The 16,658-nt window shown below is 37.5% G+C and overlaps 4 protein-coding genes and 1 long non-coding RNA gene across 7 annotated transcripts; 2 read left to right on the top strand and 3 right to left on the bottom strand.

The window, feature by feature from the left end:
• Positions 1 to 59: 59 nt before the first annotated feature.
• LOC112454783 (carbonic anhydrase 9-like) lies at positions 60 to 2,693 on the top strand. The gene is made up of 6 exons (XM_025016368.1): positions 60 to 738; positions 1,170 to 1,337; positions 1,460 to 1,616; positions 1,700 to 1,805; positions 1,983 to 2,210; positions 2,434 to 2,693. Exons 1-6 carry the CDS (start codon positions 648 to 650, stop codon positions 2,614 to 2,616), a joined length of 933 nt encoding a protein of 310 aa, XP_024872136.1. The 5' UTR covers positions 60 to 647; the 3' UTR covers positions 2,617 to 2,693.
• On the bottom strand, positions 1,613 to 2,061 carry LOC112454784. The gene is made up of 2 exons (XR_003040786.1): positions 1,973 to 2,061; positions 1,613 to 1,852 (listed from the first exon to the last, which is right to left on the bottom strand). It is a non-coding gene; the product is annotated as an uncharacterized LOC112454784 (long non-coding RNA).
• LOC112454782 (tail-anchored protein insertion receptor WRB-like) lies at positions 2,080 to 4,710 on the bottom strand. 2 transcript variants are annotated; one of them, XM_025016367.1, is made up of 5 exons: positions 4,403 to 4,710; positions 3,915 to 4,080; positions 3,442 to 3,509; positions 2,871 to 3,073; positions 2,080 to 2,247 (listed from the first exon to the last, which is right to left on the bottom strand). In XM_025016367.1, the coding sequence occupies exons 1-4, from the start codon at positions 4,487 to 4,489 to the stop codon at positions 2,885 to 2,887; spliced, it is 510 nt and encodes a 169-aa protein (XP_024872135.1). In that variant the 5' UTR covers positions 4,490 to 4,710; the 3' UTR covers positions 2,080 to 2,247; positions 2,871 to 2,884. The 2 variants fall into 2 exon arrangements, with proteins under 2 accessions (XP_024872135.1, XP_024872134.1); XM_025016366.1 differs by lacking the exon at positions 2,080 to 2,247 and having other exon boundaries at positions 2,793 to 3,073.
• Positions 4,711 to 5,187: 477 nt separating this feature from the next.
• On the bottom strand, positions 5,188 to 10,047 carry LOC112454791 (aspartate--tRNA ligase, cytoplasmic). 2 transcript variants are annotated; one of them, XM_025016379.1, is made up of 12 exons: positions 9,884 to 10,047; positions 9,476 to 9,516; positions 9,060 to 9,144; positions 8,676 to 8,862; positions 8,465 to 8,567; positions 8,057 to 8,378; positions 7,818 to 7,989; positions 6,710 to 6,857; positions 6,325 to 6,514; positions 5,970 to 6,050; positions 5,771 to 5,882; positions 5,188 to 5,451 (listed from the first exon to the last, which is right to left on the bottom strand). In XM_025016379.1, the coding sequence occupies exons 2-12, from the start codon at positions 9,514 to 9,516 to the stop codon at positions 5,288 to 5,290; spliced, it is 1,605 nt and encodes a 534-aa protein (XP_024872147.1). In that variant the 5' UTR covers positions 9,884 to 10,047; the 3' UTR covers positions 5,188 to 5,287. The 2 variants fall into 2 exon arrangements, with proteins under 2 accessions (XP_024872147.1, XP_024872148.1); XM_025016380.1 differs by lacking the exons at positions 9,476 to 9,516; positions 9,884 to 10,047 and adding an exon at positions 9,380 to 9,455.
• A 3,711-nt stretch (positions 10,048 to 13,758) lies between these two features.
• On the top strand, positions 13,759 to 16,614 carry LOC112454788 (superoxide dismutase [Cu-Zn]). Its single transcript, XM_025016375.1, has 4 exons — positions 13,759 to 14,028; positions 14,423 to 14,519; positions 15,751 to 15,941; positions 16,308 to 16,614. The coding sequence occupies exons 1-4, from the start codon at positions 13,936 to 13,938 to the stop codon at positions 16,413 to 16,415; spliced, it is 489 nt and encodes a 162-aa protein (XP_024872143.1). The 5' UTR covers positions 13,759 to 13,935; the 3' UTR covers positions 16,416 to 16,614.
• Positions 16,615 to 16,658: the final 44 nt, after the last annotated feature.

The following is a 16,658-nucleotide window of genomic DNA, read 5'->3' as shown; positions in this document are numbered from 1 at the left end:
CGTCATCACCTATGATTCGTCGAAAGACGAATGTAATAAAGTGTCCCACTTTAATACATTTTACGCATTATTGTTATGGAAAAAGCATCTTGTTATTACTTTTGTATTACGAGACGCGTCTGTAACTTGAAAGATCACCACGCATATGCAGCTGTGATGAGTGCTTTCCATTTACTGACACAAATCGACACAAGTGTCGTTCTGTCTCTGTTATTTATATTGAATGCCAAGAAGGGATGGAACGACGTTTGTGTCGATTTGTGTGTCACTCACACATGGAAAGCACCTGAATGATATATGTACTGCTGCAAATTATTTAATGGGCACAGTCATTCGCGATGTCTTACACACAACTAGTTTAGTTAAACTTACTACATTTCAGTTAACCATTTGTTTGCCATTCCTTCGTAACCGCCTGTCAAAGTGTGCCGAACGTGTCTTACCCTGCATGTATGTACATCTGAATATGTACATGTTATACAGAGTGTAAGCATAAGTTTACAGTTGAGCATTGTAAAAAGGTACGCAATGTGCGTAGGGTAACCGCAAGACCAAACGACAAAACGATAAAAATTAGGAAAACCATTATCTCTTTTAATGTACATGATATATGGATCATATAATTTTTACGCAAAAAGAATTCAGAGATGCATATCCTGCGAGTTATATCTCCGGCATGGCTAATTCTCGTCCTTGATTCATGTAATGGCATCAATGGTTTCGGATACAGTAAGAAAGGTACGACAACAGGTTTTTGATATCTCTCTCTCAAGTTTTTGATCTCCATTTATATTTCGCGCGAATCAATCCTAGCTTTTGATATATATAGAATCGTATCAAGTCTTTTCTATCCTTCTCTTCCCCTTGTTTCTTTACTTGATAAATAGCAGATAAATCTAATTCGGAAATACAGAGAAAACACGCGTCGAGATAATCATAATAATGCATAAATCAAAGATTACTCACGAGTAGTGAATTTTTATATATATATATATATATATATATATATATATATATATATGTAGACCGAGAAATAATCACAGATTTACGAGATTCTATATACGTATTCATATTCAACTGAACGATTGATCAGTATACATACATATAAATAGCAGCCTTATATAATGAAGAAGAGAAAATTTTTATTCCAGTAAAGTACTTTTTTTTAGAGCAACATTTGTGGCCGCAAAAGTACGACGTGTGTGCGGGAAAACTACAATCACCAGTGGCTATATCCACATCAAAAGCGATCGCTTTACCGCTTCCGGCTCTCGAGATGGTCGGTTATCATGATTTTCTTCCAACGCCGCAAATATTGATGAATAATGGAAAAACCGGTATAAATATATATTCCTGATTCATATACATGATTTTATCACAGATTTATTAATCTGTGATTTTATCAACTATATCTGAAGAAGAAGTCTTCTCTGAGAGAATAGCCCGTCTCTCTTTTTAGTTAAACTTACTACAGACAAGACGGCGATACATGGAAGATTGCCGTATATATTCGGTGCTATACTGCAACGGAATCAACAATATGAAATGGAAGAATTGCATTTTCACTGGGGCATAAAAAATAATAGGGGTGCTGAACATGTGTTAAACGGTGTAAGGTAACAATCATATTTATTTGCTCGAATCGAAATGATAAGGAATGAATTAAATAATATAGCGATGAAAAGATTAATGTCCATAGATATCCAATGGAAATGCATATTGTACATCGCAATATGGCATATTCCAATTTTTCGCATGCACTGCGGCATGAAGACGGTGTGGTCGTAGTAGCTACTCTCTTCCAGGTGACTTGATACGTTTGCCTCTAAACGTTGTTACTCTTACTCGTACTCTATAAATTTTATTTTGAGACGTAAAAGTAAAAACACGTACAAATAAAAGTCTATCAAAAACTCTATACGTCCAAAGATTTAAAGCGAGAGCGCCAAGTTCTACGTCTAAATGTACGTACGTGCTTTCAGTTGCAAGATGAGGACAATGAGCTCGTTCGATCTCTCATAAGCGAGCTACCAGATGTGCAATGGGCACATACGAAACTATCGGTCAACATATCTCTCGCTCTAGCATTCCTGATACCGTCCAATACCGATATCTTTTATACATACAAGGGATCTCTCACGACTCCGCCTTGTAGCGAAGTAGTCACCTGGATAATTTTCGCCGTTCCAGTCCCGCTATCTTTCCGTCAGGTACAGTTTTATTACGAATATGTAGCGTTCCTCTTTTCTTGAAAACAAATTTTAACAATACAAACGAAAAAGCAAAGCTTTTTATTAATTATTAAAATAATTTTTTTTTACTTTGTTGATAAAAAGACATTCTAGTCGCATACTGCCTATATATACATATATATATAGGCGCGCGCATGTGTGTGTATGTAGTAACAAAATCCATTTATCTGTCTTATCGTAGGTGAACACGTTTCGGAAACTCTCAAACGGCGAGGAAATATTAGGCGATAATTTTAGACTATTGCAAGATATCGGTCAACGTAAGATATATATTAGAAGATTGGACCCGTCACTCTGGACAAAAGATATCAAGCGCGATGATTCACGATTAAAATTTGCAAATTTGAGTTGGTTTTGGTCATAACGCAATAATCGATAATCGGTAATTTTTAACTTGTACATACTTTTACTTGTATAAAACTGAAAAATTTGCTGCTGCTGCAAAACCATTTATTCATCTTTCTAGATCATTCGTCATTCCGCGATAATTCGAGTTCAATCACAAGATAGAGAGCCCCATTAAAGTGATACAAAAAGTGATACTCTTAATTACATCCTTAATTTTATTTATCGTAGAATTCATATCAAGGTACAGATCATTAATCAATCATCATTTACCAAGACTCATTAGATCACGCATGGAGCTTTTTGCATGCCGATATGCCCAATTGGGCAATGACGAGCCATGCTAATAGAGAAATAGCATTCTCGTGCTGACATGGCCAACTCAAAAGATTTTCGATCGGCCATAGTATATCCTCCGAAAGAACAATAACTGGCTCGTTTTTATACATGTAGAACAACCACAGGATTAACGTACCCTGAAAGCGTTATAGAGCTCGATAGAACGCGCAAAGAGGATACGAGGTGACGAGTCGCTCGACCGTCGCCGTTTTTACATATTAAGCGACTCCCGCTAATCCCGCTAATCATATTGACGTACGGAATTACAAAAAAGATACTTTTATTCTTCCTTGTGTTACTATTTGATAGAATTAATGGAATCGACGTGTGAAATGTACGTGTCACACAGACAGTATCTTTTTAGTTTATATGGTGTCACGCAAAAAGCAAATTTATCTTAATGTATGATATAAGAAAATAATTAAATTGCGTGATTTCTCGCTTTCAATTTTGTAATCCAATACAACTACAACGAAAGACTCGCTTAAGCGAGCACGCTACTTACGCTCAATGCACGAAAGCTATAAATTAACAACATCTGAAGTTTCAATCGTCGATTCAGTCGTTGATTCACTGAAAGAAAAAAAAATGATTGCACAAATGTAGAGATACATACAAACGTACGTGTATAGCGATACCAATAATAATAAAAGAAAAACCATCTTACATCAATTATATCGCGCAATCTTATTTCTATGAAAAATTATAAATTTCTCGCGCGATCTAATCTATTCCATCTATCTATTGTATATACATATATTGACAAATGTTCTGACTGACTGACTCATCACGCCCAGCCCAAACCCCTAAACCTAGAGACACATAAGTAAAGGGTGCGTTCCGTTTCACGCATGATACGCATAATGCATCGCTTGTCCTTGTTGTTCGCCGAATGTTAAAGAAGGACAAGTGATGCATCACGTGCGAAATCATGAGTGAAACGAAAACACACCGAAAGGAAAACGTTTTGAAACTCACCGTTATCTTTCAGGATACTTTCCACATGATTGTACTGGCGTTGGAGCTTGGCATACTTGGCAAACTCATCCACAATGGAGAGTCCTGCCATATCTTCTTTCAACGTGCTCAGCTCTTTCCGCAGCTCAATGTCATGTTTCTTTTGCGCCAACACACGTGATGAAATCTATATTTGACAACACAACACAGGATGCTACAAGCACAAACTTGAAACGTACAGCACGAGAACATCAACTTTTGATACATCTCGATTTGAGCAGACACGTTGAATATCTGCATTTACAACAACGCAAATATAAACAAAAATACAATTTTCTATTCAATTTTAGTATAAATCTTTAGAGGACTTGCAAATGAAAGGCGACTCATTGGGTTTATAATCTTCTGTTCTGTTCGAATTTCAATCAAAATTTAAAGAAGAAAATTTTCTCTTTATTAAAAATTGAAAATATTACTACTATAAATATAGATTTTTCAGAAATACTTACAAATCTAATCAGAAACGGTGCAATGTTATGTAAAACGCAACCAAGAGTGGATACCACGAGTAAATCCATGTGTGCGATGTAAAACATAACCTGTATATTCGCATCAACTATTGTCTTACGTGGTTCGACTCATTCTTTGATTTCGTTTGCGTGTAACTTTAATAAAAAGATTCAAATCGGCATGTTTCTCTCTTCCGTGCGCAGATTCGCAAATGCGACGCATCCGACGCGAAGGTAAAAGGTAGGTATCGCGACCGCGTTATATTTTTCTACATTTAAAACGCACAGATGACAGCGCAGATGACAGATCACACAGATGTCCTATACGAGGAGTGGGAGGGAAAACTTTTCGTTTGATCACGTTGCGCGTGACCACAGCCATTCACAACCCCCGGTGCCTGGAGTTTTTCCACTGGACCAGCCAATCAGATATTTTTATTTTAAATCAGCCAATTGACGACGTGGATCAAACGCGAGTCCCACTCTCTCGAGGAGAGTGGGATAAAAATATCTGCGTGGCTGATCCAGTGGAAAAACTCCAGGCACCGGAGGGCTACACGCAGCTGCGGGCTGCGGGCTGCGGTCACACGCGCCACGTGCCACGTGCCACGTGGTCAAACCGTCCGTCATACGACACGAGACGCTCCGTCCAGCTCCGTCACTCCCTCACGAATCGAGTCACGCGACCCCCTGCGCGCGATACGGACAAGTTTTCGTTCGATTCAAGTACGATCTCTCAGCAAATAGTACATGAACATACATTGTGGTAGAAAGGAAAGATAAAAGACGTTTTTTAACATATATGTATTCAAGGTAAAAGATTTTACTCTCAAGTCTTCTTAACGTCTATACAGCTACAGACATTCAAAGTTAAGCCTCTCAAGGCTAAGGAGTGAGCCGTTTGGGATCGCGCGGAAACATGGACACTTTACGAATGTTGTCCAGGCCGAGATACAGCATCACTACGCGTTCCATGCCTATGCCACCACCAGCGTGTGGCGGGCAACCATATCTGAAGGCATCAATGTACGACTTGATTTTCTCGATATCTGAAACAAACTGACTTTGTTAATACTCGAATACGTTCTGAAATTTTCTTAAAGACTGAGAAAGGACGATGTGCGAAAAATGCGCCGCATCATCGCCGAGGCATCAAGTGGCAAAGAGTTTTTTTCAACGTATGTACAGAGGAAATGGGTGGGTGAAATGATTGGAAAAGAGTAGGAAAGATAAAAATCGAAAATTAACTAAATATGAAAAACCGTTTACAAAAGGGTCAGTGCGTTCAGTCTACGTTGATAAAGATTTCCCAAAATTTTTAACGCTCGCAACACGAAACGAGACGTCTCGTGCAAATATTTCGCTTACCAATTCCATGATGCTTGGCGCGTTCGGTAAGAAAATCCGGATCGTGAATACGTTGCGCGCCAGATATGATTTCCTCACCTCGCATAAACATGTCGTACGAATTGGACACTTTCTACAACGCAAGATTAATAGTTGTTAAAAAGCAAAGAGAGAAAAAAATACTGTGCGATTTTATATACGCAATGTAGGAATACTTTACAGGGTTCGTTGGATCCGGCATGGTGTAGAAAGGTCTTACAGCAAGAGGATACTTGTCCAAAATGTAAAAGTCTGTATCGTACTGGAAAAAAAAATAACACATTTATATAACGCACGTTGCAATATGAAAACAAGAGATACTAACAATAACGTGCAAAGTAAATCCGAATCACGCGCTATACTGAAGAATTAAAAGTAATCGCGGTAACGTATATAATCAGAGTTTATTACATTTTTTAAAAGTCGTGCTCAACTTGAACCGATCGACGGGATTTTATATTTTTGCATTTCTAGTGCCTCGTCGTCTCACGTGTTGAGCTCTGTTCATTTTCTAAAATTGTCTAAAATTGTCTTACTTTGCTCTTAACGAGTTTTCCCAAGAGTTTTTCATCCGGTGTCGACAGATCATCCTCTTCTCCCAAGGTCACGCCCGCCTCTGCCAACAATTCGATCGCTTGTGAGTACTCCAATCTCAAAGCCGGTTCGAGAAACTTGAAAGGCTCCACTGGATACTGTTGACCAACTGCCGTTATATCGTCTGCATAACTGTTGAATCCCCACAAAGTAACGTAATAATGTAACGTGCGAAAATTCGTAAATAGATGGATAGATAGATAGATAGATAGATAGATAGATAGATAGATAGATAGATAGATAGATAGATAGGTAGGTAGGTAGGTAGGTATCGAGAACGAAAGAATATAATACAAGCATAAATATTATATTACACTTTAAACTAACTTATCGCGTAAGCCTTTAAATAGCTCGGTGAACATCTGTCCGATGGTGTCCATCACTTCGTGATAGTGATACTTGAAAGCCATCTCCAGATCAAGGCCTACAAATTCTGTCAAATGTCTGTGCGTATTGGAATCTTCCGCTCTGAAAACTAATCGCGACATTCTCAGCGCACGTCGTGTTAAAGGTATCATATTTGTGAAGAAGAATATCGAATCCCCTCTAAAGCTTACGTCCTTGGGACCGAGAAAACTCTCTTTCCCTCTCTCTCTCTCTCTCTCTCTCATCTTTGCCTCTGGTCACCTATTCATACCCTATAAAGTGGCACATGTGCACGGAAGAAAACGCACGTGTTTTCGCACGACATCACGCGCGAAACGACATTGTTCGTTTGTGCATATTCTCGTGGAATAAAAATGGAAAGAAAAGTCATTTGGTGTACCGATAAATTAAAAGTATAGAGGATAAGAAAGTCTTCTCGCCCACTGTGCGTAGTATTCGCGCTGTTGGAACACGTTGCCTTTATGTATTTCGACGCAAGCTAGTCTCGCTTAGCGTTAAACCTATTTTACAATGGCCTAGTTTACATCGATCTCTTGATACGCGTATCAAATAGTATATTTGAACTGATCAGCCAATAATCAGACTTATTTACTAGTTATTTACTATTTAATACGCGTATCAAGTGATCGATGTAAACTAGGTCAATAGCGCGAAACGTAAGTGTAGGGTTGTAGGAGTAGTAGTAGTCGTAAGTGTTGTAGAAAATGTTTTCACGTTTATATTTCTATTTCGACAAAAAGAATGCGTGCGGCTTGGTCAGGATGGTCATGTGATCAACAGCACTCTCTCTGATTGGTTAGATCTTGCGTTTTATATCTTCGTAGTCGTGAAAGATGAACGATCTTCCACAACACGCTTTACACAAACGGTAGTATACTATACTACTCAACAACTACGCCTACAACTACTTACAACCACGTTTACGCTATTGTAGAATGGCGCCTTTAATCGCACCTATCGATAACTTGAAAAACTTGCGCATTCAAATAACGCCGTCCACAGGAAACGTTCAACGAAACACGTTCTATTTTTATCAAACACGATATACCTGCTCCGACGGTGAAAACTTTGTCAAAATCTGCGGCAATTGCCATCTGCTTGTACAATTGTGGTGATTGAGCCAAGTAAGCCGTGCCTTTGAAATAAGATACCGTAAACACGTTCGCCCCACCCTCACTGGCTGCGGAAATAATTTTGGGAGTATGGATCTCAACAAAGCCCTGAAAAGAATGGACCGAAAGGAAAGAATTGGTTTCGGCGATGATCAAAACGTCATTATATGCTTACCTTCTTTGTCAGAATGTCCCTAAAGAGCTTACAAACACCGGCTTCGACCTTGAAAATCGCTTGATTGGCCGGAGTACGTAGATCCAAAACTCTATTATCCAGTCTGGTATCCTGATTCACTCGTACGTTGAGTGCCGTCTCGTCCGCCTCGCCAACAGGTCTCGCGGCGTCTTCTATTTGCAAAGGAAGTTGCGGCTTTGCGGCGCTTACCACAAATATTTCCTTCAAATGAACCTCAACATCGTTTTGCGAACACGATTCAATTTTCGAGGGCACAGGCATCACCACGGCCATAGCATCGATTATGGACTCTCTCGTAATGCTAAGTGAGACGCGAAACGCCACGTTAATATATGTATATAGCACTTAATATTCCAATCAATTTTACGCAGATCTTTAAGATTTTACTTGGATATAAATTTAATCATTTGTTTGCTGATTTCTTCATTCACAGCAGCTAGTCCTTGTACGGTGTACGATTGTTGTCTCAACACGATAAAGCATTGCTTGCCTGTAAGAAAAAAAAGAGAGAGAGAGAGAGAGACGTGAGATTAAAGTTTTATTTGTACAAACCACGATCAAGTCAGTTTTCTGTAAAGCAACATTATTATTACCTTACCTTTTGCACGACTAGTGTGTAAGCGACCTCTCAGCCAAACTGTCTGATTCTCTAGATTTTTATTCAGATTCTTGATCTCCGTAAACTTTCTGTCCTCAAATCTTTCCTTACTCTGAATCATATCCATCTGCCCGTACTTTCCCACAGACACATCCTCAGTTTCATTTGTAGATTCTTGCTGGGAACACTGGAAACATGGACAACATGGTACCAAAGGCAATATTTTTTATTTACTTTACCGATCGATTTAGAAACTGAATCCATTATATGTATATAGCAAGTACATAACGTTCACGTAACTTTACGCGACTTTAGGATTATATCTATTTGATTAAAGGACAAACTTAATTTTTCTTAGTCAATAATTATTATAAAACAACTTACAGACTGAACTTTTCTTTCTGCCTTTTTCACTGCTTTCTGTAGTTCCTTCTGCTGCTTCTTAAGCGCTTTCTTAGACATCTCTTCTCTTTATAAGAAAATGACACAACGTTTATTCTGATATTATTTGGAATAATCATAATATCGATGCTAACAAAACGATATACGTAGGAAATTAAATTATATCTGTGACATAAATAAACTTGTTCTCACGTAATAGTTATATTAACTGTAAATATCAGTTTATCTATAAAATGCAAAGATATTCGACATAGTCTGCAAGTCTGCACGTAAGAAAATTAAACATTTCCTTTGAAACCTACTTCACGTTGTTAACAACTGTAGCAAGAAATATATTTGTCTAAATTATGCAGAAATAAATTAGTTGGCGAGCTATACAATCAAGATTGAATCGATACCCTGTTGGAGGAGGACACTCGACTGGCTTGTCTTCACCCATCTGTAAAAGATGGCACATGGATAACATATGGATTACATCATCCTAGCCAGTATACCGACGATACTCGCGAGACAGCCCGACGTGTGTATTTAACACAGTTCGTCTTGTATATTCTTATTTAAAATAGATGTAAATATATATTATTGTTGGAGCATATTTTTGCGTAATATACATATGCTAACGGTAAAAAAGTTGCATATTGAAATAATGTCAACTTGTGCGAAAATGTAAAAATATGTAGAATGTTAAAATAAATATCACGTACTATTAATAATGTTTATTAATGTAATATAAAATAAGAATTAATTATAAAATTGCATGTCTGATATATGGTCGTGGATAACCTAAATTATTTACAAGTACTTGCTTTTGATATAATTCTTCTTCTTCTTCTTCTTCGTTAACGTTAAGATTGCCCCGATCCTCTCTTTCGCTATAATACGTATCAATACATGACCAACATATGTTCACTCAACTGACTCAACCCTTTTTTGTGGTTTAAGCCGATCCGCACTGCGCATCGCCATTATTTTTTGGGGAGGAGGGGAGACCAATCAGAAGATTTTTGTATGTGTATGTTTGCATGTGTGTACATACATACATACATACATACATACATACGTTTGAGGTAAAATATTGGAAAATGTGTGACGTGCAGAGACGCTTGTATATTGGGAAAATTTTGATAAGATTTTCCAAGCTAATTAAAAACCATTAAAAACAGAGGTTATATAACCCTGAAACTGGGACTTGATTAAACCACGGCGTTGATACGCCGATGATCCCCCCAAAAACATGGCTGTAAATCGGAATCCAATAGATGAAAGGTGCCGACCACGGTCTTACATACAGGTCTGGAAACTCTAGTGGTGGGGGATGGTCGCCTTAGCGACGAAGAAAATAACTCGCTTTGTGACCGTAAGAGTCGCTGCCATCGGTCAGTGTATTATGTGGTAGGACAAGGACGGAAATAGTAATTAGTAAATTCAAAATCGTGAGTGTCAAATAGGCAATAATTGAAGTTTCAAATGAGGAAAGGAATAATAAATAACTTTGTATTAAGAATAAAACGTTGGAAATCTTTTTATTCGTTTCTTTATAAGGACAAATACTGACCGAGCGATACTGAGGGAATAAAAATTCTGCGTGAAGCATATATAATACTGTGCCTTCCTAGTGTGTTTTAGATTGCTAAATGAACAATATAGACAACACGATTTTTGTTTTACAATAGTTAGTTATTTCGACCAAGCTCTTTTTCATCCTTTATTTGGAATCTAATTATAATAAAACAATAAGAAATAATTTACTTTGTAAGATATAATGTTATTTTATGGAAAAGAAATATCTCTCTTCGAATACAAACGATATCAATAAACAATATCAATATAAATTGTTTCTCATAACGAGAAACTTAATTCTAACGAACACCGGATCATAAAAAAACGGAAGGCCAATTATACGAATGCGCAAATTAATAAATTGATATATAATTTATTCTTAATTTACAATATTTAAAGATGACGCGTGATTCTCGGTATGAGAGCGGTTGACTTGTATTAATTCTGATTCTTACCTTACGTATGCCTTGGTTTTATAAGATTAATTAGAAAGTTGAAGGCTATGAGTAAAGGAATATGAAGTAAATAATAATTACCCGTTTCGAGAATCCATAGTTAATTTACAGGTTTCAATATTTATATACATTCTTATTCCAAAAAATATCAATGTAGTTGTACACATTGTCAATCAAGGTCGATATCGACCTTTTTACTGTGACTAGTTACAGTTATTTAAAGAAAGAAAATGTCATATAAAAAAAGATTTACATGAGAAAGATGTTATTTTCAATCCATGTCGCTGTCCATGTCCTCAGGAGCCGAAGAAAGTATTTCAACTTAGCTCAAAGAAATAATAAATGACTTTGCATTAAGAATAAAACGTTAGAAATCTTTTTATTCGTTTTAAGAAAACCATTTAAATACATGCAAGTGCGAGGCATTTTTTGCAAAACACGATTCAACATATCGAATAAGATGAAAAAAATGGTGGTTTGCATGCTTCAAACCACCGCGACTTTTCATGTTTACAAATTCAGCGACTGAGGATGTGCATTATATGTCATTTTCAAAAATGCACTTGAATTATAGGGCCAAAGCACATATGACAGTCGTAGTCGTGGACGTAAGTAACGCACAAGCTTTGGCGTATCCTGATCTGTCAGGTCGGGGACTACGACCGTCGTATATCGCTACGCCATGTTATGTGCTTTGGCTCTTAAGCGCAATTAAGGTAAACGTACCAGTGGCCGCACACGTCCCAGTCGCCGCACACGACTTTAATGTTTTCAATTTATTAAGCATTTCGTGAAGAATATTGCAAATCTAAAAATTGTGTAGGGATCTACAATACGTTATTGTAATAACAAACAAATTTGAAGTATGATTCTGCACGGATTACCATTTATTTTAAATTGTTTATTCGGTCTCGCACGTCACGGCTGTTCGGATACTGGTACAACCCTGCGAGTTCGCTAGTCCCAGTAACCGCACATCGCGTAGCACGCTGTTTCTCGATCGATGCAAAGTTGTTACTACGGAATTAATTCTGGTGTTTCGATTAAAAGAAAACAAAATATCGTGTGGAAAACCGATTGATAAGTAAGTACTCATTGTTGATAATATATCTGCAATAAATCTAATGTGCATGCTGAATCTGTGCAACCAGTATCAGAAAAATTGTTTGCTGTTTACATGGAGAGGTTATGTTACGGCTGAATATATTTTGGTTTAAGGCTGCGGTCCACTTGACGCCACAAATGCTTTGAAGCGTTTTTCTTCTCCTTCTTTCTTCATTGAAGGAGGAATGCTTCGAAGCATTTGTAGCATCAAGTGGACCGCAGCCTAAATATCGTATTGTGCGGACACTGGGTGGGACATACCGAGTAAAGGCTGTGCGGACACTGGTACATTTGACCTTTTTATCATTTTCGCGGCATAAATAATAAATGACTGAATATTAAAATAAACATTGCATGTGTTTTAGAAACTAGAAACCCTAAGCTTCAAGATGGTTCAAGTCATTTGTACCAAGCATGCGTCTAAATGGGCTAAATTTGTATCACAATCTGAATTGTGGCTTAAGTGTGCGACCACTGGTACATTTACCTTAAAAAATTGTTGTCACGTTACCATGGGTTACCATCTACACTTCGCGATGACAGCGATGCATAGTGACAACGCCGTGAAATAAATTCTTCCTTGCTAAAACGACCATCCCCCACCACCGAAATCGGTCTGAGTTTCCAGACCTGTATGTAAGACCGTGGTGCCGACAGAGAGTGACACTTATATTAGTTGCTTTCCATTTATGTACATCAAAACTCAAATAATTCTCACTTGTGATGCCATTCTTTCTTTATTATTTATTACGTGCGAAAAAGGACAGAACGACGTCACAAGTGAGAATTATCCGAGTTTTAATGTAAATGGAAAGCACCTACTGTGATAACTGTGTTTGTATTGTGCATCCAGCTTAAGGGGTTTTAGGCCCGGTCTACAATGGGTGTTGTGTAAGTCGTAAGTCGTAAGAATTGATCAATCACAGTTCATTATTCTCCTTGCGGTCGAAGAATAATGCACTGTGATTGGCCAATTCTTACGACTTGCGACTTACAACATCCATTGCAGATGATAAAAATTATGTATGTATAAACTGCAGAATTTTTGTTTTAAGCAAATATTGTCGTCAGGTGACAGCTGCGTATGTGCCCAAATAAGTAATATTTTTAATTTTTTGGTGTTTTTGATATAAAATCGCGTTTTCTACCCTAGATTTTTGTGCGTACTTTAATTCTAGACCAAAAACTTGCAATTCTGTAAAGCCAATTAAAAGATCCATCGAAAAACGATAATGTCGGTAAATCATACGGTTGCAGGATCCCCTTAAATTTGAGGAGAATAATTGGGCGCGTTCAGCAGACCAAGCCGCTCAGTAGCAGTCGAACGTGATTGGCTCTTACTTTTAGAACCAACGAATCAACGCAGAGTGTTGATAAGACGAACCCAACAGTTGTGTCTGCTGAACGCGGCCCGTGATGGGATGCAATGGGATGCGTTCCGAAACTCAACCGGACGACCTTTCTGTCTTCATTTGTCCTCAACACATATGTACATACATACATATGCATGTATGTATGTATACAAAACATATACATACTGATCATACGTCACGCGTGAGCGGTTTTTGTCTCGTCTGATTATTCGTGATTCAGCAACATTCAGCACGTTGATTATTTAATTACCGTATAAGCATAAGCCAAGCCGCGACGTACCGCGCAGTTGGAACTATCCATTCGGGACACGCGGGACTTGGGCAGGCACGCGAATAGACCGGAATAGACGAAAATACATTCGCGAGATGTCGACCAGCAAGGCGATCAAGGCAATCTGTGTCCTTCAGCCAGGCCAGCAGGGAGGGGCTGTCAGAGGAACCGTGCATTTTGAACAAGCGGTAACGTCTGTTTTTTCCAATTTTCCCTCCTCGCCGCACAAGTCTGGCACGTTCATCGAAATTTTCAGATTGATCTCGCTATATCTTTTCTCAAAAGATATCCGCTTATATTTCTCAAACTGCAGGCTTGAAAGATTTTTATCTAGCGTCTAGCGATACGATAATGCTTTTTGCTTGATATGATTTTACATTTTATATATATGAGAGTCATCGGACGATCACCTGAATCCTGAATCGTACCGCGATAGTTTTTATATATTTTCTAGTAATCTACGTTGTCGAAAGACTTGTTTTCATACATACATACACACTTAATGTAATACGTGTTAACTTTTAATCCTCTAAAAAATTCACTTACTCTGTTATCACAGTAAGGACTCGATTTGCATTGCAGGAATGTCAAAGTGAGGTAAAGGTGACTGGACAGATTTCCGGCTTAAAGAAAGGCCAGCACGGTTTTCATATTCATGAATTTGGCGACAATACAAATGGTACGTTCAAGTTAATTTTAATGAGAATATCTAATGAGACGTTGCATTATGAATGACGTAGCTCGGACATTACAGACTTGAAAAAAAAAGTTAATTTAAAATATATTTTAAAAATCTCCCTCACTTGTAATTTTTTCTCTACAGATTTGACGCTTTGTAATTGATTCAAACAGTGACGAGAGTTTCTACAAATTTACTAAAGTTGATTGAACGTGTGCACAACTCTATCATTTTTATCAAACTTGTCTTATTTTCGACTTGTATAAAGTTGATAACACGAGCTACGTTGTGTGTGGAGAATGAATGTATGCGATATGGATATCTGCTTGCTTGTCGTAAACAGGTTCATGCGGGGACAGAAGATATCTATATATGTATATATATGATATTTTAGTACTTTTTACATTTATTTCAGTTTAAAATGTTTTAATAACTTTCAAGCAAATTTTGGTCGAATTTTCCCAAGGTTTTTTCATTTTTTTTTTCTTGTTGCACGCTTTTAATTTTTTATGTCATTTTAATTTATATATCGCTCAAGTACGATGTGTTTCACACAATACGACATGGCATAGATTACAACGTATCATCGTTGTTCAACTATTTTCAAGTAAAATAAACACAATGTATTCCTTTCGACAGGCACATTTTTGAGTATGTGCCTGACTTTCTCGGTGCGAATATGTTTTGATGTTGGTGGCCGAGTGCTCTGCCCGCTGTGCGCGGCTTGAGATGCGATGCGGGAGATTCTGCGACATGAATTTGCGCTGCTGTGGGACATTCTCCGTGTAATTAAACCAATTTTTTGTTAATTTATACTGATTTCTCTTCTCTTCACGGAAATATCTTATTCTTTGCAAATTCCAGCTTTGCACGTGATATTTCTGTCAAAATTTCATAATGGTTTGGACGGGGAATGTCGCGACGACACTGCTTTCTCCCTCATTAGGTATTAATTTACACGGACGATAATCTTGTATTTTTAATTTATTGACAATGTTATTGACCGCATGCCTTTTATATATTTTTTCGTTAGATTACTTGAGAAGGACCCGAAGCCTGGGTCGAAACGTCGAATGAATAAGCGTTAATTTATATTGATTGCCAATTGTTGTCGAAAGGAATACATTGTGTTTATTTTATTAAATATCATTGGCGGAATAAACAGTTACTTGAAGTATTTTCAAGTAAGTTATGAACGTAAACTAATTCTTGATGTTTTTTTTTTTTACAGGTTGCACGAGTGCGGGCCCTCATTTCAATCCACGTGAACAGGATCATGGTGGTCCGAATGACCAAGTGCGCCATGTTGGAGATTTAGGAAACGTGACAACCGCGGATGCTGATAAAGACACGGAAGTTAACATCACCGACAGTCAGATTCAACTCCACGGAGCGCACAGTATCATCGGACGAACTCTCGTGGTATATAATATTAGAATTGAGAGTCTCGTTGATTTGTACTTGATACGCGGCCGTTGTAACCCACGAACCATTCCACGTACCATTCTTATTCTTTAGTATTACTAATGATTTTATAAAAATAAATATGATTTGACGTACGTAGTTAATATATTATACGACATACTTGTGTAAGGTAAATGCTGGTTCTGAGATGTGTATCAGAAATGTTTACACGCTTAATTCATACATAGGTATACTTGGTTGTAAAGTGACACGTTTTCCATTAATATTGTCACGTAGTCAAAGATTTTCTTACTTGTTTTTGCCTTTCTCTTAGTATTTGTCTCTTGTAAATAGATATGTTAATTCAGTTTCTTCAAATTTTAGGTCCACGCTGATCCTGATGATTTGGGCAAGGGTGGCCACAACCTGTCAAAAACAACTGGCAACGCTGGCGATCGTCTTGCCTGTGGGGTTATTGGCATCGCAAAATAAATGCGTATATACATGATCGGTGCGGGGAGTTAATATTATATGTATATTAGAGATATACTATTTTCTTACCACTTGGTTTTCAGCATGCAGTCATATCGTGCAAATGATTATTTTTTTTTGTTCTCTGCAGTGTTACGTAATGTGATAAAATTTATCACTTCTTCCTAAAAATAACGTTAATAAAGTGTTAGAACTAGGATTTGCTTATGTTATTTATGGAACTCTAAATAAAAACATTTCAAT

Source organism: Temnothorax curvispinosus, unplaced genomic scaffold, assembly GCF_003070985.1.
Source record: "Temnothorax curvispinosus isolate PA1 unplaced genomic scaffold, ASM307098v1 QBEX01005330.1, whole genome shotgun sequence".
In the NCBI taxonomy this organism is placed as follows: domain Eukaryota; kingdom Metazoa; phylum Arthropoda; class Insecta; order Hymenoptera; family Formicidae; genus Temnothorax; species Temnothorax curvispinosus.
This window is presented reverse-complemented; position numbering and strand designations above follow the sequence as displayed.

Excerpts from the sequence above, each read along its gene's own strand:
- LOC112454783 (XM_025016368.1), top strand. The coding sequence starts at position 648 with ATGCATATCCTGCGAGTTATATCTCCGGCATGGCTAATTCTCGTCCTT. Across the intron at positions 1,806-1,982 it reads TAGTAGCTACTCTCTTCCAG|TTGCAAGATGAGGACAATGA; the intron begins GTGACTTGATAC and ends ACGTGCTTTCAG. Across the intron at positions 2,211-2,433 it reads TCCCGCTATCTTTCCGTCAG|GTGAACACGTTTCGGAAACT; the intron begins GTACAGTTTTAT and ends GTCTTATCGTAG.
- LOC112454782 (XM_025016367.1), bottom strand. The coding sequence starts at position 4,489 with ATGTTTTACATCGCACACATGGATTTACTCGTGGTATCCACTCTTGGT. Across the intron at positions 4,081-4,402 it reads CACCGTTTCTGATTAGATTT|ATTTCATCACGTGTGTTGGC; the intron begins GTAAGTATTTCT and ends TGTCAAATATAG. Across the intron at positions 3,510-3,914 it reads AAGTATCCTGAAAGATAACG|TGAATCAACGACTGAATCGA; the intron begins GTGAGTTTCAAA and ends TTTTTCTTTCAG.
- LOC112454791 (XM_025016379.1), bottom strand. The coding sequence starts at position 9,516 with ATGGGTGAAGACAAGCCAGTCGAGTGTCCTCCTCCAACAGG. Across the intron at positions 6,515-6,709 it reads TTTAAAGGCTTACGCGATAA|TTATGCAGACGATATAACGG; the intron begins GTTAGTTTAAAG and ends GGGATTCAACAG. Across the intron at positions 6,051-6,324 it reads GAAAACTCGTTAAGAGCAAA|TACGATACAGACTTTTACAT; the intron begins GTAAGACAATTT and ends TTTTTTTTCCAG.
- LOC112454788 (XM_025016375.1), top strand. The coding sequence starts at position 13,936 with ATGTCGACCAGCAAGGCGATCAAGGCAATCTGTGTCCTTCAGCCAGGC. Across the intron at positions 14,029-14,422 it reads CCGTGCATTTTGAACAAGCG|GAATGTCAAAGTGAGGTAAA; the intron begins GTAACGTCTGTT and ends TTTGCATTGCAG. Across the intron at positions 15,942-16,307 it reads TCATCGGACGAACTCTCGTG|GTCCACGCTGATCCTGATGA; the intron begins GTATATAATATT and ends TTCAAATTTTAG.